At 36.1% G+C, this 18,207-nt stretch overlaps 2 protein-coding genes across 2 annotated transcripts in view; one reads left to right on the top strand and one right to left on the bottom strand.

The window, feature by feature from the left end:
- The window catches only part of LOC118186477 (cilia- and flagella-associated protein 161-like), a 29,075-nt gene extending 22,671 nt beyond the window's left edge, over nt 1-6,404 (bottom strand). The window contains exon 1 of the mRNA XM_035356577.1: nt 6,264-6,404. Within this exon, the coding sequence (XP_035212468.1) occupies nt 6,264-6,404 (141 nt within the window). The remainder of the gene's footprint in view (nt 1-6,263) is intronic.
- Nucleotides 6,405-17,927: 11,523 nt separating this feature from the next.
- Nucleotides 17,928-18,207, top strand: part of LOC118186474 (uncharacterized) — a 154,214-nt gene continuing 153,934 nt past the window's right edge. The window contains exon 1 of the mRNA XM_085812652.1: nt 17,928-18,037. The gene's annotated coding sequence lies outside the window, so the exon portion shown is untranslated. The remainder of the gene's footprint in view (nt 18,038-18,207) is intronic.

The following is an 18,207-nucleotide window of genomic DNA, read 5'->3' as shown; positions in this document are numbered from 1 at the left end:
TCATCTAATATTAAATATTCTTTCTTCTTAAAAGTGTGCTTCTTATTCGTCTTACTTATTCAAGTTGAATAGGCAAGCAAATCATTTACTAAATCTGATAGTACAAAACATGCAGTATCCATTAGAAAACACACTTTTTGCATCCTTCTAACCAATATTCGTACTTAAGGAAGTAATGCTTCAGCTCCAAAAATTTCTATAATGAGTTTTCAGTGAATAGGCACAAATTACGGACCCCACATCACGTTTTGATCATTTTTACACTGATGTTTGTTCTGTCTGTGTGTTAGAATTTTTTCTTTCACGGTAAAGCTTATTTTGATACCTGTATATATTTTGCTAAAGCTCCTATAAAATATGGTACAGTATATGTTTCTATAAAATTGATGTATCGGATTGGCAAGAAAGTTATTCGGTTTTTTAGCGTGAAATAAAACTCAATTTTTAGTATACAAAAAGTGAACTTTAATCAGTCAAATACCTTCCATTCTGTTCGATTACCTTTTACCATCTTTCTGGTAACTTCACGATTCTGCACTCATAGAACTTCTGGTCTTTATCAGCAGAAGCAAATTAACCAAGTGCAGTTTAACACCATCGTTGTCACTGAAATTTTTACCATTTAAGCAGTTTTGTAAACTTCAAAATAAATGATAATCCGATGGTGCAAGGTCGAGGCTATATGGAGGATGCAATATCATTTTCCTACCAAGCTCCAATAATCTCGTATATGTTGCTAAATATGTGTGAAACCTTGCATAACCGTGACGGAATACAATTCCTTTGCGTTTGCTGATTCTGGTTTTTACTCTTTGATTGCTTCCTCCAGTTTCATAAGTTGTTTTCAGTAAACATCTGATATGATCGTTTGGTTTCTTGGAAGCAGCTCAAAATACACAACACCTTTGTAACCTCACCAAACTGAGAGCATAATCTTTTTCTGATGTGATTCAGCTTTTGATATCTTTTGTGCGGATTCATCATATTTGGACCTCGATTTTTTCGATTAATGTATTGTAGACGATCCATTTTCCCCCGCTGGTAATAATTTGTTTGAAAAAAGGGACGACTGCATCACATTTGAAATACATATCTCACATGTTGATTCGTTATGTTAAGCGAATTTCTTTGAATTGATGCGGAACCGAAATATCGAGCTTCTTAAGGAGTCCAAGACATCTTATGTGATTTTCACTTGCTGTGTGTGATACAGTTAATCATTTTACAATCTCTCGCACAGTTATATGACGATTTGATTTAATTATGTCTTTAATTTTGTAATCATCATCTTCTGAAGGATGGCAGAACGTTGGTCATCTTCAATAGAAAAATATCCAGAGCGAAATTTTTTAAACAAATTCTGGTACATGCGTTCTGTTGAGCAATCAACACCATAAACTCCATATATTTCTTTGTGAGTTTCAGCCGCTTTCTTTCCTTTATTAAAATTAAAAAGTAAAATATGTCGAAAATGTTTATTTTTGCACACCGTATTAAAACTGGTCGTAAACAAACAGTTGTCATTAAAAACGTGTGGAATTTTGTTCTATTGAAGATTCAACTGCCAAATCTCAAAATAAAAAAATTATAAGGTTAGTAGAAGACTAACAAAACGAACATAACGTTATCTCTTTGTGCAAACTAAAATTACTCACCAACCTACCCAATAAATAATGCTATAATTTATAGAGTACAATTTTTAAGCTTATGCTATCCAGTGCTCTGTAAAAACATAATTCCAATGTATTTTCTTCAAGGGCATTGTATGGCCATGTAACTCAGCAGCATTTGTTTAAATCAGTGGTCGGCAAACTCATTAGTCAAAAGAGCCAATTATCAACATTTTAGCGATTGAAATCTCTTTAGAGAGCCACATTTCTTTAATTTAAATTATGTAGGTACACTGGTGTGCAAAAATTAAGGACGAGACGTTTTTTTCAATATAACTTTGTACAAAAGCTTTCCAAATCAACACATTTAATACCGTAAGATCCCCAATACGTAAGGACATGAGTAATGTAAGCAACACTTACTAAAAGAGAAATCAGAGGGATAAAAAGAAGCTTTATTGAAAAAGTAGCATGGAGCGCAATGCGACTGAAGGCCGAAACATCCCTGTGATGGGTGTCCAGCAAGAAACATCCGGTCTTTAATAGGGGATATGATCTCCCCTGACTGCTAGGCAGGTTTCACAGCGTCTGCCCATGCTGAGAATGAGGGTGTCAATGAGTTGTTGAGGCATTGCTGCCCATTCGTCTTGCAGCGTCAATCGAAGCTCCGGAATCGTTATTGGTGGTAAGGTACGAGCTGCCAAGCGTCTGCCTAGAAAATCCCATACTTGCTCGATGGGATTGAGATCCGGAGATCGTGCCGGCCAATCCATACGTTCAATATCCTCACTCTGTAAGATCTGTTCGGCAGCTACTGTGCGATGACATGGTGTATTGTCGTCCATGAAAAGGAATTGCGGACCCATAGCGCCTCTAAAAAGATGCATATATGGAAGAAGAATCTCGTTACAATAACGGGTCCCGTTGACTGAACCTGCATCGAAGATGTTAAGGTCTGTACGACTACCAAGCATGATGCCTCCCCAAACGAGAACACCGCCACCTCCATACCTGTCCCTTTCAATGATGTTCGAGGGATGATTGCGGCTTCCCCGCTCTCTCCAGATGAGTATGCGATGAGAATCGCTACTCAGACTGAATCTGCTCTCATCTGTAAAGAGTACTCGTCCACATTCATTGTCTCTCCAATTCCGGTGTTCCCGGCACCACAGAGAACGCCTTCTCCGATGGGCAGAAGTTAGAGGTACACACCGTACAGGGCGTCGTGCAAACAGACCACCACCGTGCAGTCTTCTGGCCACGGTAAAACGCGATATCGGTCGTCCAGTCGCCTGTGTCGTGTGTCTAGCGATTTCTCCCGCTGTCTGCCGCCTGTTTCTTCTGGCCTGTAAGGCAATATACATCATATACCGGTCATCTGCGGGTGTGGTTCCTCGTGGACGACCACTACTAAACCTCCGGATAGCTGTTGCTGTAGTTTCAAATTGTCTCCAAAGTCGTGAAACGATGCTGTGAGCAATTCCGAACTCTGCAGCCACACTTGTCACACTGCGGCTTTCCTCCAACTTCCCATTGATTCGACCTCGGGTAAAAGCATCCAGATGTCGTCTAACAGATTGATTATTCGCCATTTCTCGCTGAGGCAGCAACTCGGTGTGATTTTAACTGCTATAAGGCGTGCAATCTCTTTGCCAGAAATACTGATCTTACACCGACAACATGCTTTATACTACTCAGACACTCCCCCATTACGTCTACCTGCATATCTGCGCATGTGCTACCGTACATCACCTTACTTAATCTCCTGATTGGTCTTTCTGTCCGCTCTGCTTCTTCGTTCAGCTGATATGCTATTTTTTTGACTTCGTCCTTAATTTTTGCACACCAGTGTAGATATACTATTGGTATTCTCTTAATTAGGTTACTCTTACACTGGCTTTTACTAAGAATGTCCTCAATCTGATCAACGTACGTTCGATGAGGTCAACCCTTTTCCAACTCTCCCATCCACAATTGTCTTGTACATTCGCTTCGTAACTTCGTTCGCTCATCCTCTCTGTATGTCCAAACCATATTAAAATATCTTTGTCAACTCTCAAAACTACGTCTTTAACCACTCCACAACAGTTCTTAAAATTAACTCAAATTTTTAGTTAAACTATATAGATATGTCGAATAAAACTTGAAATTGCACTTAATAACGATATCATTTATTGATAAAATAAAAGGTAAAAGTTTACAATTGGGTGCCCCTTGTTTTTTGGCGATTCTTTTTTGACGCCAAAATTGGGGCCAGGAAAGGCACAATTTTAAGATGGCCGCTACACAAAACCAAAATAAGAAGTCGAAGAATTGCACAAACTCTGTTTCCGTATACATATCGATCTATTTTCACTTAAAAATACATCAGAGAATTGCACAAACTAGCCATTGTACACTGCCTCAACTTTGCCCATGTACACATCAATCTGTTTTCATTTTCAAAAAAATCAGGAAACTAAAACAAAGTTACAACTATCGTGGTAACCAGAAATGAGGTTTCATCTTCAAAATTTAACAAAATTCGTCGTTAATCGAAAGGGCACCCAATTCTACACTAGAGCCAAATAAAATTGTAAGATATCCAAAAACTTAAATCATCATAATGACGAACAAATACTAATGTGAACAATGGCCTTGCTCTTTTTTTAATTTTAAGCATGATTCAAAGTTTTCGTCAATAAGACGACTTTTCAATATATTTTTGATAAGGCTCATGCTTGAAAATTATTATTTGCATGAATATGTTGACCCGAATAAGGAAAAAACAGCAAAGGCTAATTTTTTCAGCTGATTATACGATTCAGGACCATGTGTCAAAAATCAACATATTTTACTCCTCCAGGTCTTTCAAAGCAGACCACTTGTGCTGTGAAAACTACGCTCACATTTGTTTTCCTCCAATGTTTCTATATCAAAGACGTGCAAATTTAGAGCTGCATATATTCTTTTTTTTTTAATCCAGCAATTAGATTTCAAAATTGCCAATATCAATATTAAAGAAAGAAAAATTTAATTCTGCTACAGTAGTATTAAGAGGTTTTTTTTAACAAAGACTAATGTTTCTTTGCTGTTTTTGAATTCCTAAAACCTTCTGAGCAAACTTCTCTCATATTTTTAGAACTGTTATTTTGAAATATCAAATGTCAATATCACAGTTATTTTCTTGGCGATGTTTCAACAGACATGGAAAGTGAATTAAAGTTTCTCTTTCAAATTCTTGAGCAAAAAAACATAATTTGTTTTCAAATGAAATATCTTCTAACATCGACAAATTGTGTTTCATTTTCCCTGTAGATGAGACGTAACACCTACCAAGAAATAAAATTTTTTGATCCACTGATCGTTCGTTAGTTCTGGATTATAAACATTCTTTTCATGGAGATATGCTTACATTTCTGTTAATAAGGGCGCTAAATGTTTCAGAATGTTTCCTCTTGCTAACCAACGTGCTGAACAACATGAGTATTATGCAGCAGAAGATCTTCGTACTCACTCTCCATTTCAACTAAAAATTATTTAAACTAACGATGATTAAGGGCTTTAGCTATAATGGAGTTGATAATCTTAATCAACAATTCATAACTTTGCAAATTTCTTTTAGAAATGCCTGCGTACAAAGCGCTTCTTGATAAATGATACAATGGCAATTATCTCATGACTGATTTCTTCTTTCAAAATAGCAACCAAACCGTTTTTACTCCGGTCATACTTTTAGTCCGTCTGTTGGCAACTGAGCCAGTTTTATCGAGTGGAATAGGATGTTTTTCAATTCATCCAGTAGCCGAACATCATTTGCTACAATGTTTGGCTATTAATTTCCAGGACTGTTCTAATAACACCAGAACAGATGATGTGAAAAACGTAACCTTTTAATATGTTTTGAAGTAATCCCCATCTGCCGTAATACACTTCTGTGCTCGGCTGTATAAGTTGTGTAAACAACTTTTAAGTCCTCTTTTGGAAGGCTCTTCAATGTCGATGTCACGGTCTTCTTGATGTCTTCAACATCCACAAAAAGTGTTCCTTTGATCACAGTTTTGAGTTTGGGAAACAAAAAGAAGTCTGCGGGCCAAGTCAGGAGAGTATGGTGGATGATGCAGCTCCACGACATCATGCTTGGCCAAAGACCTCTTCACTGGTAATGCAATGGGGATCATTCACACAGAATCATTTTAGAAATAATTTCCTTAGGTTTGGTTTATGTGACTACAACAAGCCTCGAGGGCTATGTGCTTAAGGGAAGGGATGCCTTTGTGGAGGGCTTTCTAATTGAACTAGCTCGTATACACGTTACACATAGGGAAAGCCACGAAAACGCTCTTGCAGCCTTGACTCCGAAAATACCACTTTTATTCTTAAAGAAATAAATATTTTATCTCCGCCACATTGTATCTCTAAAAACAGAAATACTTCATAAGTTTTAAAATTTTTAAATTAAATAAAAAAATTGAAAATCTACGGGGAATTAAGGTTGCCTTTTTCGCCTGGATAAATTTTTCGTTGCTGTTCACCCTTGCAATTTGGCTTTCTTTTATGGATTATCGAAATTATAGAAATAAAAGACGTAAAAAACAAATAATACTAATGAAATTTACAGATAATACGAAAGAAATCTGAAGACAATTGCATAAATTTCAAGTAAATTCTCACTTCTTCTCGAGCACGTTCTTCTCTCCAGTTTCCCAGCAGGAGTCGTGGATCATGATATTCGTTTTTCTCGTTGGCATATCTGCACCTTTTGTCACGTGATGTCTCACAAACAATATTGAGCAGTCTGTTTCTTTCAGTCATGTTAACAATTTTGCCTCTCAAATCAACCCAATAAATTAAAAATCTTTTGTTGAAACACAAATGAACACCGCTTGGTTCTTCTTTTCAATGCAAGTTCTTGCCCTTTATTCGGAATTTAACCTTGGAAGAAAATGCACGTTATTTCGTATCACAAGTAAAATTTTCAGCAACATTTTGCTATTAATAACATATATACACAGCCATTTAACTCTTACTGTAAATGCTTAATTTCAAGAAAATTCTTTACACATTGTTACTTTGAAAAGAATAGCTGAAACAATGGCAGAAGTTACAGAAAGAGAATTTTACACCTCAAGTGCAACAGAGTAGGCCCAGCTCCAATATTTTCAGAGCAATGATTACAGTTTTCGGCTAGTATAAATTAAACATGCTAATAATTCAAAACTAAATATACTTTTATTAATTTAATCATCGCTTGCAAGAACAGGTTAGATGATACCATCCAAACTGGTGCCCTAAGCAACTAGCTACCTATGCCCTCTGGCGTCCCGTCCGCCGAAAGCAACGCAGCAAAAACTTCGCGCATGAAAACGTCGCAGATGAATAATTCAAAGCGAAAACGTCTCTGTGTTTCACGGGGAATTGTGTATACACCTGGGTACCTGGGCCGTAAGCCCCACCCTTATTGAAAAAAAATAAAAATTACTAATTATGTGTGCATTAACACAAAGAAGATTTCTAAAAACAATTGAGCTATAAGAAGAGGTTTAAGTAACAAGTTATTTAATAAATTTTGTCACAAATAACTTTAAGATAAGTCGTTATTTTATAATAAAAAGGCAATAAAGTTAAGCAAGGTATTACCATTAAATTATTAATAACAAGGTAACATGAGATAAGAATTTAAAAGGTGTAATAAAACAGAGTTGGAAGAATAAACAAGAAGTAGGTGTAACTCCTTCGGTGAAAAATATAAAAGGGGAAAAAGAATAAAAAGGCGGGTAAATAATGGATAAGTTTGAGCGATTTGAAATATTAAATTGACACTGGTCCTGTCAAACAAAATACAAAATATGTGCATATATGAGAGGAGATATATACATAATACAATAAGCATAGTTACAAAATGTAATACAAGTGCTGAATAATAACGCAGGTAACAGTAAGAAAACATTGATCAATATTTACATTAAGTATAGCCATAGGGCGTTTGCAGTTTAGCGGGATCATTAATGTCGTAATTACCTATTTTAATGGCAGGATTTTAAATATTTTTTTGGCTTTCGAAAAAAATCCTTGCTAATTTACGATGTATAATTTTAAGCTGGTCCATTTTGAGCTCAAAATGGATACGGTTATTACGAATGTACCAGGATGAGCTTGAAATTTCACTTAATATACAATTTTGCGCTGTCTGGAGCCTCTTTCAATCCGATTTGCAAGAATATGCACCTACTAGGCAGGCATAAAAGAGCATGGCACGCAATGCGGATTTCTAAATGAGTAACTTGTTGTCTATAGATAGAACGCTGTTTCGAGCAATAAAGGGGAATAGTGCTGCTTTACGTGCTCGAAATTTCTGTAAGAGATGTTATGTGTGGGGTCCAACTACTGAGGATCACCCCGAGAATAAGGGACCTTCTTAGCGCAGGGGATAGATGCTCCATATAAATGGCAGTTTGTATCAATCTTCTTTTTCTTGGTAAATAAGATGGCATGCGTCATGTCCACATTAACAAGGATTTTCCACTTTTGCAGCCAAATCTCAAGTATGTTTATGGGATCTTGTAACCGTTGTATGACTGATCCAACAAATGCACATTGCGTCAGGATCGCTGTGTCATCTGCGTACATTGCAAGCGTCGTGTTGTGTTGTAGGAATGTCGTTCATATAAATATTAAAAAGTATGGGTGCCAGGGGTTACCCTCTGAGCTATGCCCGCTAATATGGGACGTTGTGTAGAATACGATCCGAAAACATGAACGACGAAGTGTCTACCGGTCAAATAGGATTTAGTTATGTTTGTGATGTAATCTGGGAAACCCAGATTGTGCATTTTGTAGAGGAGTGCTTCCAGCCATACGCGATTGGAAGCCTTGGAAATGTCTAAGAAAATTCCACTTGTGATCTTCTTGTTTTTTATTCCTTCAGCAATCGTTTCAACAACTCTGTACAGTTGGTTTGTTGTGCCTATATTCTTTCGGAATCCAAACTGGAAAAGGATGGGGATATTATTATCTTACACATGCTTGTTCAATCTTTGAAGAATGACTGCTTCGGTAATTTTGCTTAGGCATGGCAGGAGGCTGATGAGCCTGTAAGAAGTTAGTTTGTTTGATGGTTTTTCAGGCTTTAATATCAGGGTTATTGTAGCAAGCTTCCAATCTTGAGGAAAATATTGCCATTTCAGGATCATCAGGTTAATGATTTTGACGAAGATGAACTCACTCTTGTTTGGGAATTTTTGAGTCATAGGGTTTGAGATCATGTCGTGCCCTGGGGCTTTCTTCCTCTTGAGTCGTTGAATGTATTCAAGGACTTCCGATGGCATGACCGTGGGTATGTTGCCAGTGCGTGGATTGGGGGTGTAATTGTTCTGAAAGCTAGTGATCATATTTTCTGTTGTTGTGTCATGTACCGGGTGATCAAAAAGTCAGTATAAATTTGAAAACTTAATCACGGAATAATGTAGATAGAGAGGTAAAAATTGACACACATACTTAGAATGACATGGGGTTTTATTAGAACCAAAAAAAAGTTTAAAAAATGTATGATTTTATGCAGGATGGCGCTCTACCCCATATTGCTAGACGCGTGAAAGATCTCTTGCGCGCGTCGTTTGGTGATGATCGTGTGCTCAGCCGCCACTTTTGCCATGCTTGGCCTCCCAGGTCCCCAGGCCTCAGTCCGTGCGATTATTGGCTTTGGGGTTACCTGAAGTCGCAAGTGCATCGTGATCGACCGACAACTCTAGGGATTCTGAAAGACAACATCCGACGCCAATGCCTCACCATAACTCCGGACATGCTTTACAGTACTGTTCATAACATTATTCCTCGACTACAGCTATTGTTGAGGAATGATGGTGAATATATTGAGCATTTCCTGTAAAGAACATCATCTTTGCTTTGTCTTAATTTGTTATGCTAATTATTGCTTTTCTGATCAGATTATTGCTTTTCTAATAAAACCCCATGTCATTCTAAGTATGTGTGTCAATTTTTACCTCTCTATCTACAATATTCCGTGATTTATTAAGTTTTCAAATTTATACTGACTTTTTGATCACCCTGTATATTATGAAGTAGAAACTTAGATTCCAGATGCTGAGCAATAAGTTCTGCTTTCTCAGGTTTAGTGTAATGGATCCTATTGGGGCCGTTAAGGGGCTGAATGTTGTTGTAGCATTTCTTATACCTTTTGAAAGCTTTCCGCAGCGAATTATCATCCGTGGACAGTGATGTAAGGTATTTGGACCAGTCGAGTTGTGCTTGTACGTTAGTCTGAGATTTGACTGCGTTACACAACTGGTTAAACAACTGGTTAACATCAAGTTTGGTCTGCAGGATTTCTGGTGCGTTGAAATTTTCTCCGAGCTGCATTTCGTTGTTTAATGAATTTAGCTATTTCCTTGGTGCAACTTTGTTTCTGAAACGTGCAAAAAGGTCGCCGTACAAAACATAGGGGGAGAAGAGAAAACATCGCAATTATAAAGCATCGTATTACAATACATCGTCGTCAAAAAGAAATTCAATTTTTTGAAATAAATTTTAATGAATTTTATTTAATTAAAAGTTATTTTAATTTGAATCAAAATCATTTACACGGAATATCAAACCGTAATATTGATTTCGAAGTCTAGCAAATGTTTCCCGTAATTAGAGGAAGAAGTTCAAAATCTCTGACACTGGAAATTCAGAAAGAATATTAAGATAAATCAAGTTGAATGATTTGCAAAGTCTTAAAAAAATTCGTACTTTACACTAAAAGTTTCTAGATTATTTCTTTCTAGGTTTTCTAGGTTCTACTGAAAATAGCAATAGCTGCATAGAATTCGCATTCGAAGTGTTTGGTTCATCTCACCATGGTCGTATAAGAACTCACAATATGATTTCCAATGTTCATTTCCTTAAGCAACACATAATTTTACAAATTGAAAAGTTTAATTGATAGTGTTGTTATTGAGAAGTTATAGTGTAAATTATTTTGCATTTAATAATCCTATTCTAAATTTTTGCAATAAAAGTTCATTATATGATATTTACATAAATATGCTAATATAATATATAAAATGATCTCAGATTTTATTTAATTAAGCCAGACGCCAAGGAACATACTCGTACTTTGATATTTAGTTTTGGCACGATTAGTCTTACATTTACGATCTTCATGTAAACTTTCAATAATATTTAAAGTTTTAAGAATAGTATACGGTTAATCAAACAATAGGAATTCATTAATTAATAATAAACAATATTTGCTTTGCTTACTTTAATAAGAATAATCCATAATTTTCAAAGCATAAATTTCTCTTAAAGTTTTCGTTCTCTTTCCTGCACTAGGAATTAAATGCGAGAACTAAAAATATTATTTCTTAAACTGAAAAATGTCGGAAATCATTGTTTTAATATTACTGTATATCATCTGGATTATAGAATAAAATTGCAATAAAGAGGCTCTGTGTAAATTGTTTAAAAATTTATTATTATAGCATCCTTTGTTGATAGATCTAGTTTAATTAATTGTTTTAATATTATTTTACGTCACTTGGATTAATGAATAAATTTGTACTAGCGAGGCCTATGTAAATTGTTTAAGAATTTATTATTATAACAGCCTTTAAGATCTAGTTTAATTGCTTCAGACACTTTGTCATTTTTCTATGATAATACAACTGAAAATAATGAAATACAATTAAAGTTTTCATTTAATATTAAATGTTATTAATGGCAATCAATTAACGCGAATCCGTCTCGATGGGTCAGATTCATATATACTCTTAATTGGAATGGCACAAAAAAGCAGATGGTAGTGTTTTGCTTTTCTACGGTTTACTATACATCTAAACCATACAGAGATTATTTACGAATAATTATTTTTCCACGTTACAATTCTAAGAGTTCATCAATATATGATAATTTTTTGTCTTGTCAGTCTACTTGTCGAAAGTAGGCTTCGAACCGAGGAATTTCTGCAGGGGGGGGGGAAGAAGTTGAGGCTCCCTAGAATAAAGGCAAAAAAACTTACAAGTTTATCTGACCACAGTTCGTCATTCTCAGTGATGCAGGAGAAAATACTAAGATATTAAGGTGTTTTCGCTGGGTTTCGACTACACTGTGGCAGTCAAGGAGGTTAGAATAGGTCAAGGAGGTCTATTCTAACCTCCTTGGTGGCAGTACTTCCCAGTAGCGATGAGAGAACACCTGAAGGACCTGGTTTTGTGGATCCTGTAGGAGGAGGTCATCAGAAGGAAGCTAGAAGAAAAAAGAGAAAAGAAAATGCTGAACTGATCGCCCTCTGAGGCGGTAGAAGTGTAGATGATCGGTGGAAAAGCTGAAGAAGCTTCTTGAAGGTGAATGTAGAAACTGAAGTAGCTTGGGTGGCGCCATTTCTTGTCAGTCGTGGAAAGTAAGCCCAAAATCGAGGTTTAGGGCTAGCTGGGGGTTAAACGCGGTGCCATCTAATGCTGGTTTTCGAAACTGGTCTTGAAATCGAGGTTTAGGGTTAGCTGAGGGTCTTGCCTGTCGCCATCTGGTGTTGGTTTCTGGAACTAAACTATTTTGCTTCGGCAAAGTTAATTATCATCATAGCTGCCTGCAATCAAAGTCTTAACTTGTCTGCTGGGGTTTTTGCAGCCTTTATCTTTCCAATAATGGAAATAGTATTCTTTAAAAATTTCGTAATGTTCTCATCTTGATGTGTGTGTGTGATTATGGCAAAGCCTCGAGGGCTATTTGCCTAAAAGGAGGGATGCCTTCATGGAGAACTTTCTAAGGGTAACTGGCTCGTATACACGTTACACATGGCAAAAACCACGAAAACGCCCATGCAGCCAGCCCGTCTGTGGGATTCGAACCTCGGACCGAACTACCAGTGTTCAGCGATTTTGCCGCTGGTGGGCTTCTTATCTTGAAGCCAGGCTATTGCTTCTTGTATGTCATCCGGTGGAAGGAGAAAATTAAATTTGCAAGTAACTTACTTATATTTAGGTGGCGGTTTCGTCACTTTGTTCCAGAATTTTAGAACGCTCCGGAATAAGCCGTACTGTCATGCCAAGGATACATACACATCAGTGCATTCCCCGATTTTTTAGTTCATTCTTTTGGGGGTATGTCTGCCGGGATGTTTTACGAAGCTAGGAATTTTTTGAAATTTCAAGGAACGAAATGAAAATGTCACCCTTCCCCAGATGGCAGTATGAGATAGCGCCAGGCTGCTAATACACAAAAATAGAATTTGCAGTTTAATGTGTGAAAGCTACTTGGGAAGGTAGTTCCACGTCTACTAGAGATTCTTAGTGAAGATGCCCTTTCAATTAAACCTTTCTTTCTGATTTTGTCCAGAATGGTAAGAAAAGGACAGGAAGGGCCTTACGGGACAGAGAAATGTCTAAAAATTTTACAATATGAAAGAAAATAGAAGCATTTTAATTTATAATCTACCTGAAAATGATAATAACATTTTTCATAGGGATCCAAACAGGAACTAACTTTTTTTATCTGTATCGTTGAAAATAGATTTAAAAGTTCCTGCGAATTTATCCCACAATCTTATTCCATTCCAAAGGTTCTGTACCTGTAATAATGCAGATAACGAGCCACTTGCAAAACATTGATAAAATTCTTGTTGCACTGTGATCAGCAGCATACATCTGGGCTTCCCAAAGCATTATTTTTCACACTGATTGTATGAAATAATCCGTTCATAGAATTATTTTTTCTTCTGGTATATAGTGGTATATAGCAATATTGTATTTTATAATGGCCGCGTAAATGTACGTTAAGCATGTGGTTGCCAAAAAGGTAAGGCATCCACTTTTTTTAAGATATTTACAGGGCGGGCACTAGTAATTTTGATACCTTGCAATGGGCATTTCTGTGGGTCTCTCGAGAGGCTAGTGGCACGGGAAGGGAGTGGACAAGCTTCGGACATCGCTGCGAGGTATTTCTCTTGGAATTCTATATTGCACTTAGAGCTTAGCAGTTAAGTACAACAACAATCAGTCACCTATGGGGATCACTACAGAGATTCTGGCCATGCGTCTGTCGGTACCTGTACCCAGCTCAATTTCTGCGAGGAAATATTTGTTGATGATTGTATGATATTTTTCAAAATAATCTGAGGGTTATGAAGATTTGCACCGTCATTCAGTTCCAAAAAATTTTTTTATGAAGTAAATTTAAAGTAATTTTACACGCTGTATCTCGTGGATTAGCCGAAAATAAAAATTTTTGCTCATATTCGTCTGAAATTAGTTTCTTCACAACAATAAAATTATATATAACAGCATGTAAAATATCAGGATGAGGATAGTGGAGAGACGACTTTCGTGACGTCAGAGCGTTCAAGCAACCCTAGAGCCTTGGCTTTGTATGTAGGAGGTACTGATTCTACGTACGCGAACTATGTACGTGAGTGTTGTAGTGAATCTTTTTTTTTTTTTTTTTCAAAGGCGGGTTACTACCTTGGCGCAGTTTATCATTTTTTAAGCGTTGGCGACTTTCAAAAGCTTAGAAAGGAAACTGGGTTCCTTTTCTTATATACACACGTTTCCTTTTATTAAAGTATATATAAGAAAGGGCAGGTTTTTATGTTCACAATGTTAATCGTTTTCCTGAACGGTTGTAATAGTTTAAATGACTGATTTGGGGGGGGGAGAAAATCTTTCTTACATTTTTTGTACCGTATTTGATGGCATATAAGACGCACCCTTTTTTAGAAGGCCACACACCAGAAAAAAAAGTTTCAATAACCCGCGCGACAGCGCGATACCACAGCTTAAAATGTCGTTTCTTTTAGTTCTCACGTTTCGTAAAAGCCAAATAAACAATCATTGAATGCAATTACCAAACATACTTTTATTAATAAAATTAACAAACGGCAAGCTATTTTGAACATGATATGAAAATTTCAATAATAAATATATGAATGAACAGCAAGCAATCAAACATAATACAAAATAAAGCAGAAACATGCACTTTAGCGTAGTTTAACACTTCTAGTTTATACTGAATTGTATAGCTTAATCTCTTGTTTCCTGTAGTCGTATTTTCCAGGGTATTTTTTTTAAAACAAATAGTTTTAAGCACCGATACCGAAACTTTTATACAGAGTAGCACCGATACCGACACGTGTGTCGGCTAAGGAAAGGCTCCATAGACGTAATATGACCGTCAAACCTGTTCGAACTTCGACATCAGCTTCGAGCTTTGGCGCTTTTTGGCGATAGATATTTCACGCATGCGCAACATAATTATGGCAGATGTAGAAAAAGTAATGTGTGTCTACATCTTTATCCGGGCTAAAAATAGCATTCTGTATTGAAAGTTAACCTGTGTCCTTCACGTATAAGACGCAAGTAACGTTTTTAAGACCAAATTTAGGAAAAAAAAGTGCGTCTTATATGCCCTCAAATATGGTAATTTTTAGAATACATTTAGTTTAAAAGACGTGTTTTGCACAAGGACTTTAATTCATTCCTCTTTGAAAATTGTCTCCGCCGATAGTGCGGACCTCACTCTCTTTCTTCCGCCTCTCACACTCCTTTCACCATTCTCTTTCTCCCCCCACCCGGTCTTTATCAGAAGTCGAGTAAAACGATGTTTCTACATCTTGACACTCGAGAATAAAATAAGATCTGTGTGTGTGTGTGTGAAAATTGTCTGAGAAAAGATAATAAAAATTAGACAGAGGATTTCTGTATAGAAAATTTAGATATAAAATAAGTTAGAAGTGATTAAGTCAACTATGAAATGAAGAATTAATCATATAATTAACAATTTTGTATGCCTATTTATTTTTTTTATGGAAATAAATGCGCTCTCCCTACCGCATGTCTCGGGCAAAGAATAGACGTTCTTTGCCCCGGCGGCCCTGCCGGAAATCCGCTGTGGATAATCACACCGACGGTGCCAATATTCATACCACCTAGGTTCGCGCATGCGCATAATCAACCCAGGTACCTGCATGTTACGCCGATTTTCGGCAGGGCCGCCGAGGCAAAGAACGTCTGTTCTTTAGCCGAGGCAAGCGGTAGCGAGAGCGAAAGTTGTTAACCTTAACAATAGAAAGGGTTGTTAATAGTTCACCAGCAAAAGAATAATTTGCAAGTAATAATTATCAGTTACAAAGACAAGGTCAATCTACATGCATGATAATGTTCAAAAAAGGATTATATAAAACATGGATTTAATGATGGTTCTAATTGCAAGCGAGGACGTGTAATTAGTTAAAAATTCTTTAATGTATTGACAAAATGGCCACAGAGCTTACTTAAATCCTTTTATTTAACAGAGGAGTTTTTATGCAAACTTTTAGACCCAAGTCTTATAGCATAGGACTGTCAGAATTTATTATTCAATAAGAAAACTTACTGAACATTATAATATTTTTATATAGTCATTACTTTTTCAGTATCCACACATGTTTATAGGTTCAAATGCAATATTTCAAAATCAAAGTTATTTATGAAGCAAAACCGTATAAAATCTGATAAATCATTTGTGTGTGCAAATTTTTAAATCTAAATCTTTAACATTAAATTATTTCTGTCTTTTAAATTACATCTAATTATTTATTTCAATTTAATTTATTAATGTGTTTGTACTAATATTTCAAACTTCTTTGAAATATTTTTTTGTCCTGAAAATGCCAGGTATTTCAGTAAAAAAAATAAATAGGCATACAAAATTGTTAATTATATGATTAATTCTTCATTTAATAGTTGATTTAATCCCGTTTAACTAATTTCATGTCTAAATTTTCTATACAGAAATCCTCTGTCTAATTTTTATTATCTTTTCTCAGACAATTTTCAAAGAGAAATGAATTAAAAGTCCTTGTGCAAAACACATCTTTGAAGCTAAATGTATTCTAAGACGTACAAAATATGTAAGAAAGATTACCCCCTCCAAAATCAGTCACTTAAACTATTCCAACCGTTCAGGAAAACGGTGAACATTGTGAACATAAAAACCTACCCTTTCTTATATATACTTTAATAAAAGGAAATGTGTATATAAGAAAAGAAACCCATTTTCCTTTCTAAGCTTTTGAAAGTCGCCAACGCTTAAAAAATGATAAACTACGCCAAGGTAGTAACCCGCCTTTAAAAAAAAATATTTCACTACAACACTCGCGTACGTAGATGGTGTTCGTAGAATCCCTTCTTTTCGATTGGGTTCAAATGACGGATTCGACAACTCAACGCACATGCGTGGTTAACCTTTTGAAGACGGGATGGCCATTATAGTGGTCATAGAGTCCTCTCTTTGAAAAGACGGGGTTGTTCACTTTAGTGGGCATGTCTTTTTCCCTAATTTTCCAGGCTGAAAATTGAGGTGAAATGTCAAATTTGACGTCTCTGGGATTTTAACCACTTATCACTTTCAAAGGTCTTCCTTTTGCGAGATAGATGCACCCCTCTGAGAATCCATTAAACTACACACAAGAATCTTTGTTGCAAATAGGAGGTGATTTCTTAAAGGGAAGAAAGCATTCGGTTCAAGATTTCCCGTCCTTTGGTAGCTTTTATTGCTACCAAAGCCTCGGCCTCAAAAGGTTAATGTTGGTGAGAATAGCTCAAGAGGCTAATCGCACCGCTGGTGCGAATAGCATCGGCCGATAATATATGTTATATATAAGCTGCAATAGGTCTTTTCTTAAGACAATGGCACACAGAATTTCTTTCCAATGGATTTCAGCCCACTATGGAATTATGGGAAATTATAAAGCTGATACTTTGGCTAAGAAAGGAACTTTTATAATGCAACGACCGCTTTCATCCAATCGACCGCTTTCATTTCATAAGATTAAATTGTTTCTTAATCTGACTCTCAAGAAATTTCTTAAGCAGAATATGATTCAACGTGCTATGGATAAGAGAAGGTGGATTCTGGTGGGAAAAGACAACTTTCATTCCCAGTTTTCGAAGAAGGACAGAGGTTTTCTTCGAAAACATCAGACGGCTAAATAGGTGTTTTACAGTTTGTTCGCAAACATGACAGTTTGCGAGACCACCTCTGCAAGATTAGAGTAGTGGATTTACAATACTGCATTTTTTATGACTGCAATAAGTCTATGATTTTTGAACATTTAAATTGAAATGTCTCGGTATGAGGACATTGTTAAAAAGTACTGGAGAGCCGTGGCATTTGCAAAATAAAATAAAACATTTAAACTGTTATGTTATAATCCTAATGTAAAATCTCTCTCTCTTTCTTTTTTTTTAACCTGAAGTAGAAATTAGTGGTGAGTTTAATCAAATGAAAATTTTTTCATTTAATTTTTTGAAAATAAATGTAGCTTGGGCATCGGGACTAAAAATGTTTTTTCTGATTTGTTTAACTGCATTCTAACCACACTTTGTGGTGACGTCATAGGAGACAAAACCGAGGTTATTTTGAATGAAATCTTATGCGTTGGTAATGCAGCTGGACTCTAATTAATTCCAGTAAGTTATTAATGCTTAAATTTGAAGTTACATTCCTGTTTGAAATGTTTAAATTATTTAATTAGAGATTTGTTACGGAAATCAACGAAAGTAATTTTTGTCTGAGTAACGACTGTCAGTATGTTTGTAGTACTATTACAACTTAGATTATACATGTTCTTGAATTACGT

The sequence above is a fragment of the Stegodyphus dumicola genome, chromosome 3 (assembly GCF_044657685.1).
Source record: "Stegodyphus dumicola isolate Sdum_Otavi_A_Nest chromosome 3, ASM4465768v1".
Taxonomy (NCBI): Eukaryota; Metazoa; Arthropoda; class Arachnida; order Araneae; family Eresidae; genus Stegodyphus; species Stegodyphus dumicola.
The sequence above is the reverse complement of the archived record's forward strand: the minus strand, read 5'-3'. Positions and strand labels throughout refer to the sequence as shown.